At 40.4% G+C, this 16,585-nt stretch overlaps 2 protein-coding genes across 2 annotated transcripts in view; both read right to left on the reverse strand.

Annotated features, from left to right (window-relative positions):
• Positions 1-7,028, reverse strand: part of LOC128530046 (N-acetyllactosaminide beta-1,3-N-acetylglucosaminyltransferase 3-like) — a 40,481-nt gene extending 33,453 nt beyond the window's left edge. Inside the window, exons 1-2 of the mRNA XM_053503755.1 lie at positions 6,948-7,028; positions 612-642 (exon numbers count right to left, since the gene is read on the reverse strand). Of these exons, the coding sequence (XP_053359730.1) occupies positions 612-642 (31 nt within the window). The 5' untranslated portion in view covers positions 6,948-7,028. The remainder of the gene's footprint in view (positions 1-611; positions 643-6,947) is intronic.
• Positions 7,029-10,066: 3,038 nt separating this feature from the next.
• LOC128530072 (low-density lipoprotein receptor-related protein 8-like) overlaps positions 10,067-16,585 on the reverse strand; it is a 28,050-nt gene continuing 21,531 nt past the window's right edge. Inside the window, exon 12 of the mRNA XM_053503790.1 lies at positions 10,067-11,206. Coding sequence (XP_053359765.1) covers positions 11,180-11,206 — 27 coding nt within the window. The 3' untranslated portion in view covers positions 10,067-11,179. The remainder of the gene's footprint in view (positions 11,207-16,585) is intronic.

The raw sequence follows: 16,585 nt of genomic DNA on the forward strand, positions 1-16,585 counted from the left end.
TCTAGACTAACCGAGTATGTCCAGGATATAAAAGATTGGATGACCAATAACTTTCTTTTACTAAATTTAGATAAGACGGAGATATTACTTATCAGACTTCATGTTAATTTAAAGTTAACTTTTGTTATATTGTACTTTCAGCTGCATAACACACATGATGTTATATAATTTCTATCCGTTATCACCCAGATGAGGATGGGTTCCCTGTTGAGTCTGGTTCCTCTCAAGGTTTTTTCCTATTACCATCTCAGGGAGTTTTTCCTTGCAACTGTCGCTGTCACCCTTGGCTTGCTCATCAGAGACATTTCATTCATTCATCTCGTTATTATCTAGACACATTTTTCTCACACATACACACTTCCAAAAATTCTTTCATTTTTGTGAAGCTGCTTTGAGACAATGACCATTGTTAAAAGCACTATATAAATAAAATTGAATTGAATACATATGAAGTTTCCATAATGTAAAAAGTTGTGTTGACATATTGTTGTGTTTAGAAATTTCTCCCATTTGTCCTTCACACAGAAGGTGTCCTCTTGTCCCAGAGTTAATGATTATAAAGTTGCAAACCAGCTTGTGAGAGGCTTCATGTAACAAGGTGTAAAACTTACCGTTAATCCACTTTGGAAACTTCATGTTCATCTGAAACAAAGAATGACATTACAAAACATTACATTAATAAAGAGACTGTGGTGTAGAACCTGTCTGTTTAAAACTAAAACAAAACACAATGTGTGACTGAGTGCTGAAACTGGTGTAAATGGGGGACCAGCCGAGAGCCAGGGTGTAGAATCAGGACACACCCTGTTATTATTATGTGTGTGGAATAGTGTTAATTTGGTCAGCTATTTATAATTTTACTCGTATGTCCATACAATAGGAGCAGTATGGACAATAGTGTTTTGAAACATTTTCATTTTATTTTATTTTATATGAATTTACACACTACAGTAGTGATTCTGTAGCTCCTCTGGGTCACAATCATTTACTAACCTATTAGATTAATGTGTTCGGCAACAGTTTAACTATACAATGAAATAAAATAATTGATTTTGTTCCCCCACTGTTTCCCCTCCGATATTACCACACGTCGCCTTTTTCTCTCCGGTTCAATATGAAGAAAATGGGGCCAAATATCGTCTCTTCTCTATGGCCTGAGTAAAACTGCTCTGTTGACGAAGGATTGTGACTCTAAGGCATGATTAATTCTAATCAGAAATAATAATCAACCTTAAAATTAGTTAATAAGTCACGCAGAAGACACATTTACACCATAAGATTCTAAATAATTTACAGATTTTTATTCGGGTCACTCCATGCAAAACTGCTGCTGTATGAATGTGTTTAAATTATTAACGAAATAGTAACAATCATTAACTGACATAATTAATGCAACCACGGAGGGCGCAATCCAGTGTCTTCTTGTGCCAGTCCCAAGTCTGGATAAATGCAGAGGGTTGTGTCAGGAAGGGCATCCGACGTAAAACATTTGCCAAATCAATGATGCGAATCAAGAATATAATTCCCATACCGGATCGGTCGTGGCCCGGGTTAACAACGACCGCCACTGGTGCTGTTGACCTACAGGGTGCTGGTGGAAATTGGGCTACTGTTGGTCGAAGAAGAAGAGGAGGAAGGCATGTTCGTTAGCAGAGAGAGAAGAGGAAAGGCAAGAGTTTAAGAGTGATAGTGGGGACTTTGAATGTTGGGACCATGACAGGGAAGGGAAGAGAGTTAGTTGATATGATGCAGAGAAGAAAGGTGGATATACTGTGTGTACAGGAGACCAGGTGGAAAGGTAGCAAGGCTAGAAGCTTAAGATCAGGGTTCAAACTGTTTTACCATGGTGTGGATAGGAAAAGAAATGGAGTAGGAGTTATTCTGAAATAGGAGTTTGTAAGGAATGTTCTAGAGGTGAAGAGAGTATCAGATAGGGTGATGAGTCTGAAGCTGGAAATTGAAGGGACAATGTTCAATGTTGTTAGTGGTTATGCCCCACAGGTAGGATGTGAGTTAAAAGAGAAGGAGAAATTCTGGAGTGAGTTAGATGAAGTGATGCAGAGCATCCCCAGAGGGGAGAGAGTGGTGATTGGTGCAGACTTCAATGGACATGTTGGGGAAGGGAACAGAGATGATGAAAATGTGATGGGCAGGTTTGGTTTTCAGGACAGGAATGTAGAAGGACAGATGGTGGTGGACTTTGCAAAGAGGATGGAAATGGCAGTGGTAAATACTTTCTTCCAGAAGAGGCAGGAACATAGGGTGACATATAAGAGTGGAGGCAGAAGCACTCAGGTCGACTACATCTTGTGTCGACGTTGTAACCTGAAAGAGATCAGTGACTGCAAAGTGTTGGTAGGGAAGAGTGTAGCCAGACAACACAGAATGGTGGTGTGCAAAATAACCCTGGTGGTGAGGAAGGCGAAGAGGACAAAGGCAGAGCAGAGGACAAAGTGGTGGAAGCTGAGAAAGGAAGAATGTTGTGAAGTCTTTAGGGAGGAGTTGAGACAGGCTATGGGTGGTCAGGAGGTGCTTTCAGTTGACTAGACAACTACAGCCAATGTGATCAGGGAGACAGGTAGGAGGGTACTTGGTGTATCATCAGGTAAGGGGAAAGTGGACAAGGAGACTTGGTGGTGGAATGAGGAAGTCCAGGAGTGTATACAGGGAAAGAGGCTAGCTAAGAAGAAGTGGGACACTGAGAGGACTGAAGAGAGTAGACAGGAGTACAGGGAGATGCAGAGTAAGGTGAAGGTAGAGGTGGCAAAGGCCAAACAAAGAGCATATGAGGACTTGTATGCTAGGCTAGACAGTAAGGAGGGAGAGGGGGATCTGTACAGGTTGGCAAGGCAGAGAGATAGAGATGGGAAGGATGTGCAGCAGGTTAGAGTGATTAAAGATAGAGATGGAAATGTACTGACAGATGCCAGGAGGGTGATGGGAAGATGGAAGGAGTACTTTAAGGAGTTGATGAATGAGGAAAACGAAAGAGAACAAAGAGTAGAAGAGGTGACTGTTGTGGAACAGGAAGTAGCAAATATTGGTACAGTAGAAGTGAGGTGAGAAGGACGTTGAAGAGGATGAAGAGTGGAAAGGCTGTTGGTCCTGATGACATACCTGTGGAGGTATGGAAGTGCTTAGGAGAGGTGGCAGTAGAGTTTTTGACAAGTTTGTTTAACAAGATCTTGGAGAGTGAGAGGATTCCAGAGGATGGGAGGAGAAGTGTATTGGTGCCAATTTTTAAGAACAAGGGAGATGTGCAAAGCTGTGGCAATTATAGAGGTATAAAGCTAATGAGCCAGACAATGAAGCTGTGGGAAAAAGTAGTGGAAGCTAGGTTAAGGGCAGAGGTGAGCATTTGTGAGCAGCAATATGGTTTTATGCCTAGAAAGAGTACATCAGATGCAGTATTTGCTTTGAGGATGCTGGCGGAGAAGTACAGAGAAGGTAACAGGGAGTTGCATTGTGTCTTTTTAGATTTAGAGAAAGCGTATGACAGGGTGCCAAGAGAGGAGCTGTGGTATTGTATGAGGAAGTCTGGAGTGGCAGAGAAGTATGTTAGAGTGGTGCAGGACATGTATGAGAGCTGTAAGACAGTGGTAAGATGTGCTGTAGGTGTGACAGAAGAGTTTAAGGTGGAGGTGGGTCTGCATCAAGGATCAGCTCTAAGCCCCTTTTTGTTTGCTCTGGTGATGGACAGGATGACAGATGAGGTAAGACAGGAGTCCCCATGGACTATGATGTTTGCAGATGACATTGTGCTTTGTAGCGAGAGCAGGGAACAGGTGGAGGAAAATTTGGAGAGGTGGAGGTATGCTCTGGAAAGCAGAGGAATGAAGGTTAGCTGCAGCAGTACGGAATACATGTGTGTAAATGAGAGTGACCCAGGAGGATCGGTGAGGCTACAGGGAGCAGAGGTAAAGAAGGTGCAGGATTTTAAGTACTTGGGGTCAACGGTCCAGAGCAACGGGGAGTGTGGAAAGGAGGTGAAGAGGCGAGTACAGGCAGGTTGGAATGGGTGGAGAAAAGTGTCAGGTGTGTTGTGCGATAAAAGAGTATCAGCGAGAATGAAAGGAAAGGTGTACAGGACAGTGGTGAGACCAGCGATGCTCTACGGCTTAGAGACAGTGGCGCTAAAGAAAAGACAGGAGGCAGAGTTGGAGGTAGCAGAGCTAAAGATGTTGAGGTTCTCTTTGGGAGTGACAAGGATGGATAGGATTAAGAATGAGTTTATCAGAGGGACAACCCACATTAGATGTTTTGGAGATAAAGTCAGAGAGGCCAGATTGAGGTGGTTTGGACATGTTCAGAGGAGAGATTGTGAATATATCGGTAGAAGGATGCTGAGGTTGGAACTGCCAGGCAGGAGGTCTAGAGGAAGACCAAAGAGGAGATTTATGGATGCAGTGAGAGAGGACATGAAGTTAGTTGGTGTGAGAGAAGAGGATGCAAAGGATAGGGTTAGATGGAGGCAGATGATTCGCTGTGGCGACCCCTGAAAGGGAACAGCCGAAAGACAAAGAAGAAGAAGATTAACTGACATAATTAAGTCTTTTCCTTGCTTTAACTCTCACCATTTTCTGTAATAAAATTCTTCCTGCTTTAGTCCCGATTCTCCTTAATAGTTGTCTACAAGAACAGCTTTCAAAACATTCGTCATTGTGAGCGTAGGTGTTGGTTGTGTTGTCAAGATGTTGTAATGAAACAAAGCTTTATTTAATAACAACTCGATATCTCAGTCAGTCAGTTTATGATATTTAAGGAACTTATTTATGGTATTTGAGGAAACATCACTGAGCTTAAGAACAGAGATACTATATCTAAACTTTGTAGTTTTATCATATACTGACAACAATTCAAAATATCTTTTATTTAGTCACATTTATCCAATATTTCATTTTCAAGAAATATTAAATAAACAGTGTATTTCTTTACATGTTCTACTATTTCTAAGCTTAAATTCTGTGTTCGATTGCCTGATCATTTTGCTTATTTCTAAAAATAAATGCTTCAAAGTAGCACGATTATCAGCATGAGGTACAACATGAAGTTTACACTTCAAAATCAAGGGGAACTGACTGGCTAGTCTAGTTAGGGTTCTGCTGCTCCCTCAGTTTAGTTCAGCTCAAATAGGCTCGACTGCATGACCATAATAAGGAACAGAAAGCTAGTCAGCTAATGTCAAGAATACAGGAACAAAAACAGAAGAGAATTAACACAATAGGGATAAGAAAAAAGGAAGGATTACCCATGCTCATACTGATAAACTGTACCACACCTTGGTCTAAGCAGGGAACACCTGGTGCATATGCCATGTGCTATAGTTCTCCCTGTGAACAAAACAGCTGATGCCACTAATTAGTTCTAGTCTACAGGATCTGTGCTAATTAGAATCAGCTGGTTTAGTTAATGCACGGAATGGATGTGGCAGGACTTTTACTTTTGGAAGCCGGAGTCCATTCCACACGAAAATGCCCAAAACTCTGTGGCAAATCTCTGCACATGATCTACACCAGACGTCTTTCTGACCTTATGGCCAGCCAGATCCAGCTGGTTCTGGAGAATATTTCTCAATTTCGCTAGAACAAATAAATTATTCATATTATCATCATTGTCATTATTTTACAAACTTGAGAATGTCATTAAAACACTGAATTTCACTTTTGTCTCAATACTTTTGGCCACCGCTGGCCAGACAAGCCAAGACATATCCAGTCATCAGAGTAAAAAATGTTGCTCTGCTTCAAACGGGTCAAATTATTGTCCTGCATCAAGCAAAGAAAAGAAGTAAGGAGATTACTGAAACTACTAACATTGGGTTAAAAACTGTAAAACACTTTATTAAACCCGGGAAGGACATCGCTGACCGTCATCATCATTAAGGAAGAAATGTGGTCGAAAAAACATCCAGACTGAGTGTGACAGATCACTTACACGCTTAGTGACATCGAATTACTGATTAAAACTGAAAATAAAAAAACAGTCGAACTCGTTTAATAGTGAAAGAAAAAGAAATTCCAAAGACAGAATGTGAACTCAGGGTGCTGGGAATAAGGCTGTGTAGAGCCATGATACAAAAGAAAAACCTGTATAAATATTATAATACTAAACTTATTGTTAGACGTTAAACAGTATATTGATGTATGGGATAATATAATTCATATTACATTAATATACTGTACATGATTTTTTGGCTGATAGTGTGTGTATGTATATACACTAAAATAGTTGATGTGATTGAACTTTTCCTTCCAGTCAGAAACAATTTATTAACTTGTGGAATGTTTTTCTCGCTCAATCACTCACTATATCATCTATACCGCTTTATCCTGTGGGAGGAAACCGGAGTACACTGAGGAACCCCACCGAGCACAGAGACAACATGCCGCCTCCACACACACACACACACACACACACACACACACACACACACACAGACCCTGAACCCAGACCACGGAGCTGAGAGGCAACAGTGCTAACACCACGCCACCGAGCCACTCGAATGGTCTTATATTCATTTATTTTTTCCTAATCAATTTATAGCAATGTCCATCTCTATCTCACACACACACACACACACACACTCTCTGTCTTACTTCAGAGCGACGGTTAAAACAGTCTTCAAAACTAATTTCTTTCAGCAATTCTGCTGCAGTTTCTGTGGATGAGTGTAGAGCGGAGAGGATGAAGAGGACGAGAGAAACGTCTTGACAAACGTACGTATCTTTGGATTTCCCTCTCACTCTGACAGAAAGTGCTCTCTCTGGAGTTTCTGCTCATTTTTACTCCACATGAAGAGCTGAATCCACTGAGTTTTAAAGTTTAGATCAAATAACTCTAATAGCAAGACAAAAGGAGAAAACAAGAGAAAACTCTTACACACACACACACACACACACACACACACACACACACACACAAATAATCACAAAATAAAATGTATTTACCTGTAATAGGTGTTTAAAACAGCAAGCAGGTCAATGAAGAAGAGTCCGTCATCACCAGCGTGTGTGTGTGTGTGTGTGTGTTTTCCGAAAACAGATCTTTATCATTTTCATCTTAACAATGTTAACCATGCTGATGGATAAGCCCTGACACACACACACACACACACACACTGGATGCTAATTAACTTCCTTCTGCTTAACCCAGATAAGACAGAAGTTCTAGTCATAGGACTACATGCAGCTAGAAGTAAGATTCTAGATCACTCTGTAACTTTAGATGGCCTTTCTGTTCCATCGAGTGCAACAGTGAAAGACCTCGGTGTGATTATAGACTCCAGCCTTTCATTTGAAGCTCATGTAGATTATATTACCAGGATAGCATTCTTTCACCTCAGAAATATTGCCAGGATAAGAAATATATTGTCGCGAAACGATGCAGAAAAACTAGTTCATGCTTTTATCACCTCTAGGTTGGACTATTGTAATGCCTTACTGTCTGGTTGTTCAGCTAGGTGCATAAACAAGCTTCAGCTAGTCCAGAATGTAGCAGCGAGAGTCCTCACTAGAACCAGAAGATATGAGCACATCACCCCTATCTTATCTTCACTTCATTGGCTCCCTGTGAAATTTCGCATTGTTTTTAAAATACTACTCTTGACATATAAAGCATTAAATGGTCTCGCGCCGCAGTACCTGAGTGAACTGCTAGTGTCTTACGATCTGCCACGCCTACTTCGATCAAAGGATGCAGGCTGCTTGTCAGTACCGCGTATTATGAAAACTACAGCTGGGGGCAGAGCTTTTTCTTACAAAGCCCTAAAGTTATGGAATAGTCTTCCAAATAGTGTTCGGGACTCAGACACAGTCTCAGTGTTTAAGTCCAGGCTAAAAACCTATTTATTTAATCAAGCATTTTTATAAATAGATTAGCCATAGGTAAAGGAGCAGTTCTGGGGGACTCATGGACGTAGAGTATTATGGTGAACTGGTATGTTTAGATGCTGTCCTCCTCACTCTCATTGATCACTCAGGTTTGCTGACGGTGAGGTGATTGGTTGCTTTACATCTCAGTTCCCCCTCATGTCTGTGTTTCCTTCTGGCTCTCCCTTTTAGTTATGATGTCATAGTTAGTCCTGCCGGAGTCTCTGCTTGCACTGTACACTAAATATACATTTACATTATACATTTTATGACTGTGACCAGACCTAACTGTTATCTTTTCTCTTCTGCTCTCTCCTGCTCTTTCTCTTCCCTCTCTCTCTCCTTCTCTCTCTCTGTCGAGCTACACATGTCGTTCCCGAGCTGCCAGTGATCCAGACTCCCTCTGCCTTCCGGACCTGTCTGACCCATCCTGGTGCCCCGCTTCTGGTTGGAGATCTCGTCACATGGATGCCCCGTGTGTCTCTTTGGGATGCATCTGGTGTCTGATTCTCTCTACCTAGAAGATGGTTCTGGCCTCGACTGGTGTTGGCAACTGTTTCTCTGAGGACTTGACAGTTCGATAGTTCAGGACTGGAACTTCATACAAGTATACCTAAGTTTTCAATAACTAACTGGACTCAATATTAACATCAATTAACATCAACTGTTATGCTGAACTGCCTGCCAACTAACACACTGTATTTGAGTGCAGTTCAATTCCTGCTATCCGTTATCACCCAGATGAGGATGGGTTCCCTGTTGAGTCTGGTTCCTCTCAAGGTTTCTTCCCATTACCATCTCAGGGAGTTTTTCCTTGCCACTGTCGCCCTCGGCTTGCTCATCAGAGACTATCTGACTATTTTGATTCATACACATTCAAATTCCATACAAACTTAAACAATTCTTTTGATCGTGTAAAGCTGCTTTGGGACAATGCCAATTGTTAAAAGCGCTATACAAATACAATTTAATTGAATTGAATTTTACATGAACAGGTTAGAACTAACAAGGTGTAGACTTGGTGGAAGAGGAGAAGTAGGAGAAATGGATAAATTAGTACAGTACAGTATAGTAGAGTACAGAACAGTATAGTAACGTATAGAGCCGTGGTCAAAAGTTTTGAGAACGACACAAATACTAATTTCCACAAAGTTCTGCTGCTTCAGTGTGTTTAGATCTGTGTGTCAGATTACTCTGGTCTACTGAAGTATAATTACACACATTTGATGAGTGTTAAAGGCTTTTATGGACATTACATTAAGTTTATGTAACCAGTCAGTATTTGAGGGTTGAGTGATCTCAAAGCATCACAGCTGGTGTTATACACTCTCGGCTTCCGGTTACATCGTCTCACACACAAAGACTGTTTTCAAAGTTATGCGGTTTTCAAACAATCAGTTCACCAGCAGATTTGGCTGCTCAATTTGTTTTAAAAGTAAAGTGTGAGCTTTAATGTTTTACACACACTGAATAAAAAACAGCATTTGGGTGCATTAGCCTACAGCTAATAGGCTAATAGCCTACAGTATGACTGAAATACATATACATATACTCAGCAAAAAAAGAAACGTCCTCTGACTTCCAACTGTTTTTACTTTCAGTAAACTTAATGTGTAAATATTTTTATGAACACTAAAAGAGTCAACACCATAAGACATAAACTAAAAATGTTTCACAGTGTGTCCCTGAATGAAGGGAGGCACAAAATCAAAAGTACCAGTCAGTATCTGTTGTGTCCACCAGCTGCTTGAAGTGCTGCAGTCTTAGGCGTCTTGGGCGTCTCACGGTCCGGACATGGCGATTTATCGCCCTAGCCACATCAGCAGTCCTCATGCCTCCCTGCAGCATGCCTAATGCACGTTCACGCAGATAAGCAGGGACCCTGGGCATCTTTCTTTGGGTGTTTTTCACAGTCGGTAGACAAGTCTCTTTAGTGTCCTGCATTTTTAGAACTGTGACCTTAAATGCCTACTTTCTTAAGCTGTTAGGGTCTTAACGACCATTCCACAGGTGCATGTTATTTGGATTTTTACAACATTATTGTTGAAATATACAGTCCTGAAAAAGGGACGTTTCTTTTTTTGCTGAGTGTGTATATATATATATATATATATATATATATATATATATATATATATATATGATTAAATATATTATACACACAAATAAGCACAGTTTATTCTAATTTTCTGGCCAAATGATTTTTATTTCAGCTGTAGGAACAAAAATAAATTAATATGACAGCTTTCAACTAATAAATAGACCTACAGCATCGCCGTCTCACCCAAAAAGGGCTCTGTAACATTCAAAGCCAGCACTGGAGTCACATATTTAACTCTAGACACACACACAAAGTCAATGCAGCAATATTAGTTTTTAAAGTCGGGCTTCATCAGTAATCAGAGACACAAACACCAGCCCTTTAAACTAACATTACAATCAAACCACAAAATAAAGGAAATCAGATCGTACGGTCAGAACTACAGAGTCTTCACAGAGGCGAGTAACTGATTTGTGTTTAACTCAGCCTGTAGCAGTAACAGGACTCAAACATCATGAGAATTCATAAAACAATCAGTGACCCCACAGTCAAATCAGTCCTGATGAATCAGTAGTTAAGGAGGAGTGTAGTTCAGTGAGAAGGGACAAGTCGACAAATCGGATTCATATTTATGTTAAACACTCCAAAAGAAATTATTAAATATTCATTCACAAAGAAATTCAAATCAATAATTTCTCAGGAGAGTAAGGAAATGTGTTATTGCTGTAAAACAAAACCTTTTGATTCTCATAAATAATCTCATCCTATATGAAGAGAATTATTAAAGTCTCTTAAAAATTATTAATTCATTCACGAAAATCACTCAGCCTCCAATCAGGATAAATTATAGAGAAGCTGAGAGGAACAACAACAACAACAAAAATGTCAGACTGTTCAAATCATTTCAAGTCAACTGGATTGTTTCATCACGTGATTTTGATTCGACAAAGAATCATATCCAAAAAATTCATAAGAATCTACTACAGAGTGCAATCAGCTGATAAAAGTGTGCGTTAAACAGCTTATAAACGGCATGTCCACTTTCAAATGTCCTGAAGACCCAAGTTCTCATCTGTGAAATATTTTGATTTTAATATGATTATGAATTGGATAAAAACTAATAAATCTAAATAAGCACTGATTTGAGATTCATCCGAATTGAGGACCGACTACTGAAGTGGATTCAGAAGTGGAGAAAAAATTTTCTTGTATGCATGCGCGTGCACGCACACACACACAGCCAGCTTGTCGTGTGAAGTCTTTTCCTGGTTCACACTGATACAGGACGGGTGGTTTCCTATAATAGAACAATAAAAACAATTAAGACTGTGACTTATATTAAATGATTTAGATTATTATTCATTCTCTACAACAGAAAATATTTTTTTTTATATTCAGACCCCCTAAAAACTATGCATCTGTCTGTCTATCCACCATTTTCTTTTTTATCACGTCTTTAAAATAAATAAATAAATAAATAAATACAGTGGAGCCTCGGATTACGAGCATAATTCGTACCTGAAGCGGGCTCGTATTCCAAAAACACTCGTAAATCAAAGCACATTTCCCCATAAGAAATAATGGAAATTAAAATTAAAATTATTCGTTCCACAGCCCCCAAAAATAAATACATAAAAATAAAACAAATTAACGTGCACATTACCTTAAAAAATGTAAAAATAAATCCTGACAGATAAGTGTTTCCATTTATGCGCACAGGCGCTCTGTGTGTGTGTTTTTCTCTCGCCTGTGCTGCTAAGTGTGTTATGTGTGTGCACAAGCATAACTTGACACCATGCTGGTTGTGTGTGAGTCTCTGTTTCTCTCTCTCTCTCACACACACACACACACACACACACACACACACACACACACACACACACACACATATTAAAGGCGAGAGAGAGAGAGAGAGAGAGAGAACCGGTTCTGACGCGAATCTTTCTTGTTACACTTGGTTACTCATGACTCAAAGTGGATTGAGTCCACTTGAATTCTTTGTCTCTTGTTTTATTTTCAACATCAAAGTTCAACAGTTCTTTTAGTTTTCTTGCATAAATCCACTGTGGTTGCGAGAACTCGTTTGCTGTATCCTGTAGCTTACGGTCTTAAATTATCGTTACAACAACCTATTTGCCGTGTCTTTTAGCTTACGGTCAAAAGCTTGTGTTCTCCACAACTTCCGTATCCTAACAACTACTACCGTGCATGATAGACATGCAGCTACACAACTATGGAATGATGTCACAGAACAGCTTATGAAATGATGTCACAGTGCAACTTACGATTATCATACTAAATGCTTAACTAATAAACTTAATGCTTAACGCTTAACTAATAAAATTAATGTGTAATGCTTAACTACTAAAATAGAAATAAACAAATTTATGAACCCTTTTGTTTACTATTTAACTTAATGCATTCGTATCTTTACATACCAAAGAAAATACTCATACTAATTATAAAATAGTTAACAGTCCATTTCACATATGAGGCACAACTTATCAATGGGTCATTCCAGCGTGTTGGTCTTAGTTTTAACCAGCACACGTCTCACAAGTCCTTTTTTTTTATTATCAAGGAACACTTTCGTGACTCCTCCGACGACCCATGAATTTCTTGGAGAAGACTCATCAATTATTAGAACCACATCTCCAATCAAAAGGTTTTTTCTCACTTGAAACCATTTTTGACTGAATATCCATTGTATCCCATTTTGCCTGAGAATGCCTTCAATTTTTAACTGATTCCACTGTTGGATAGCTTTACGCAATTCAATCTCAGCACCTATAAAGTATAAAATATAACATTACTTTTACCTCGTTTAACCTCGAAGGGTCCAAAATAGTCTACTCCTACGTTAGTGAACGGTGGGTGATCTGGTGTCATTTTATCACGTGGCAGTTCTGACATTTTTTGTTCACCAGTCTTTGCTCTGATCTTTCCACATGTCACAACTGGAAAGAGATAAAAAAAAAATGTAAGTCGCTCTGGATAACAGCGTCTGCCAAATGCCCAAATGTAAATCGACTTAGGTGAGGTGTAGGAACCTTGACTGCATGATTTTTTTCAAACATGTCGTTCATGAAGTTTGAATACTCCTTGTGAAAGGAGCGGTTATTTTTGAATTTCCTTTTGAGGTTTAGTGCATGCTGCATGGCTGCACTTTGATTGTTTGGCATTTAAATAGCTGCTTTCTTAAGTGGAAGACCGATGCAGAAGTGATTATTGGTAAACTGCAGAGTGTTAGTTACAGAGTCTAAAAACTGATAATCCTCTAGTGACAACTCGGCTTTATCATCACAATTCCGTTCAGGAAAGTCATGGTTGTACTGTTGTATCAGCATTTGTTAAACCTTTTCAATGGAAGTTCTGTTGACCATAACGCTTGTCTGCTCATTGTCATACGTGCCTTCCTCGACCGACTCTCGAAGAGGTCCATTTAGAGTCCACCCAAGAGCGGTCTTTACTGCATATGCCCCATTGTGCCTGCTGTTAATTACTTGCCATGGTTTTAGGAGCTTGTACTCTTTGTTACATATGAGAATTTCAACTCCAGCATCAATCTGAGGCAATTTTACTTCACTGAGGTATGACCACTTATCAATGTCGTGCTGTTGTGAAATGTTTTCCACTGAAACTGGGATGCTCTTTTGTGTAAACACTTTGGGGAGTTCAACAAAGGTGTTTTCTTCCAGACCACTAACCTCTAAGGCAGTGAGCACATAACTTTCTACTTGTTTCTTCGAGTTCATGGTGCTTAACATAATGTCAATTTTTTTGCCTTGAACATTTAACTGCCTTGCTAATGACTCCGTAAAAAAAGTAGCAGAACTACCCGGGTCCATAAATGCATACACTACCATTATCTTGTGGCTTTTCTTGGTCTTTATTTTAACAGGTACTATGGAGAGAATGCAATTGTCTCCAGCCCCAGTGCAGGCGCTTGTTTCATTACTCACTGTAGCAGGCAGTTTTAACTGTTTCAGTTTCGTCAGCTTTTACGATTACCTGAGCTGTGTCTTGTGCTGCAATGTGTAGCATGCGAGGATGTTTCTTTGAGCACAACTGACATGTGATTTTCTTTGTGCAGACTTTTCTTAAGTGTTCTTTTACTAAACCGCCCTAACAAAATCCATTCTTTTTCAAAAAGTCCAATTTGTCTTTGTGTCTTATCATTGAACTGGTAGCATTCATCTAAGGTGTGACTTTTCTTACAGAATGCACAAGGTTTAGTGAAAGCGCTGATGACTGATACGCCATTATTCTTTGCTGTAATCAAATCCTTATGCCTTTCACCAACCTGTTTTACACCAGTTGCAAAGCTGCTACCTCTTTTTCCTTCCCTTTTTAGCTTGAGTCCTTGAGGGGATTTTGTTACAGTGTTTTTTTATCACTAGTCAAAACGTCCAGGTCTCCAAAGAGTGGGTTGGACGTTACCTTTCCTGGTCAATCTACAAATTCCACCAACTGCACAAACTTGGCTCTTCTCCGGCTGCGCTCTTCGTATTTGTATGCATGGATCCTCCATCTTTCACGCAATTTGAAGGGCGGTTTTGAGACAATAATCCTCATGTTGGTAGCATTATCTAACTCATCCATGTATTCAATGTTTGACATAGTATTGTAACAGATTATCAGAGACAGAGAAAAAGTGGTTAATGACTTTCTGTCCTCCGACTTTATTTCCGGCCACTTGAATGCCTTTTGCATCAGCGTTGTTGCAATTTTTTGTTTATTTCCAAACTTATCCTGTAACAGTCTCATTGCTTCTGCATAACCACGATGATCTGGCATATGCTGGCAGCTTTTTATGAGATCTCTAGGCTCTTCTCTGGTATACTGCTCGCGAAAGTACAGCTTATCCGTATCACTATCAGTTCTGGTTTTAATAACGTGTTTAAACGCCCTCATAAAAGCCGTGAACTCAAGAGGGTCTCCATTAAATACAAAGGAACGTCGCGCTCTGAAACTCTACTGTATCAGTATTATAGAGTGAATGTTCGTTACCTTGGGTAGGCCATTCCTTTAAAGTACTTGTCATTATAGGTCTGACACTTACGGGAACACTTGAACTGGCTGCCTGGCGAGGTGATGGCAGTCTGAGATATTCCGTTGACGCGCTGTGCTCATAAAGTTAATCATGTTTCGGTTTGGGAGCGTGTGCACCACTCGATTCGATGGCCACTCTATGTCCTGCATAATGTGGTCGTTCTTCACATTCCCAATACGCCTTTAGTTTAGCGTTGGACATTGCAATCTCCATTTCGATTTTCAGCCTTTCTTTTTTAGCCATTAATTGTGCTTCTTTAGTTTTAAGTTCTGCCTTTAATTGTGCTTTTTTAGTTTTTACTTCTCAAGTTTCAAGTTTCAAGTTTATTTTGTCACATGCACAATCATACAAAGTACAATATGCAGCAAAATTATTATTGCGACCACAGAGTCGCGACGTCAGCCACCTAGGGCGCCATCATAGAAAAAAAGGAATAAGATACATTAGGATAACGAGGGTAAAAAATCCCCTTCCAGACTGTCCTTCGAAAAGGGCAGTGTGCGATCAGGGGTACAAAAAATACCTCAGCAACAAGCACAAAAAAATCACAAGACATAAACATTGCAACGATGAGGGTACAGGGGATAGGAAATGTCCAATGTAGGCAAACAGCTCCAGTCCCTGCAGCTAAAGAGCGCTGGTCCCGATTCCGCCTGCCCCCACTGAAGGGAATAAGCACACGAAGGCGTTGGATATGGGGAAGGTAGAGTGTCTATCTGTAGCTGTTCTGTGAGTGCGCGAGTGCGTGCGTGTCAGTTTGTAAGCCTGTAACATCCCGTAATAGTCTGCGCCAGGTGTCCTTGAAGGGGGGGGGGGGGGGGGGGAGTAGGATTCCAGAGCGTCTCGTTATCTTGGTCTTCGGGGAGTTTGTTATGTCTCCAGCCACGGCCTTGAATCCAGTAGCTGGAAAGAAAAGGGGCAGCCGAAAAAAGAAAATCATATTTTCCAGGTTTCGAACAATATCTGCCAATTTCACAGATATTTAATGTCCATCACTGGTCTGCAGGTCTGTCCAAATCATGTTGCATAGCTGCTAGTCTCACCAAGATGTTATCCAATTTGCGGTCCAGAACCACAGTCTGATTACTGACAGCTCTCGTCACCACTATTTCCCAGCCAGTCAGTCTCTTGGGGTTGAGACTGACTGCTTTTAAGATTTTTCGATATCCAAGTATCCCACCTAATCCAATCAGCAGAATCCCAGTTATCAAAGTTCCGAATAGGTAGATATCTTCAACATCCTCCAGAGACAGTGCGGCCAGGCACACAATGCGCCACTTCTCCCAACCGTCCATCGTGTATCCAGCAACAAACGTCCCAGCAGGACAAGTAGGTTCCCCAGAACCCACATTTCTCGTCGAGAAGATCGTGTCAATTGCATTCAGAGACCACTTGATCAAATCCATATTCCTTTTTATTTTCAAGAGCAAGACGAGGAGAGTCTCTGAATAGTATTCACAAGACAGACAAGAGAAGCAAGCGGGGAGAGATAAGGGAGGGAGAGCAGATGCGACCGCCTTCGTCAAGAGCAAGAAGCTGCCTTTAATTGTGCTTTTAATTGTGCTTCCTTAGCCTCTAGTTGTACTTCCTTTAGTTCTATCGCCTGCCGTTTTTTAAAGGTTG

The sequence above is a fragment of the Clarias gariepinus genome, chromosome 9 (assembly GCF_024256425.1).
Source record: "Clarias gariepinus isolate MV-2021 ecotype Netherlands chromosome 9, CGAR_prim_01v2, whole genome shotgun sequence".
NCBI lineage: Eukaryota > Metazoa > Chordata > Actinopteri > Siluriformes > Clariidae > Clarias > Clarias gariepinus.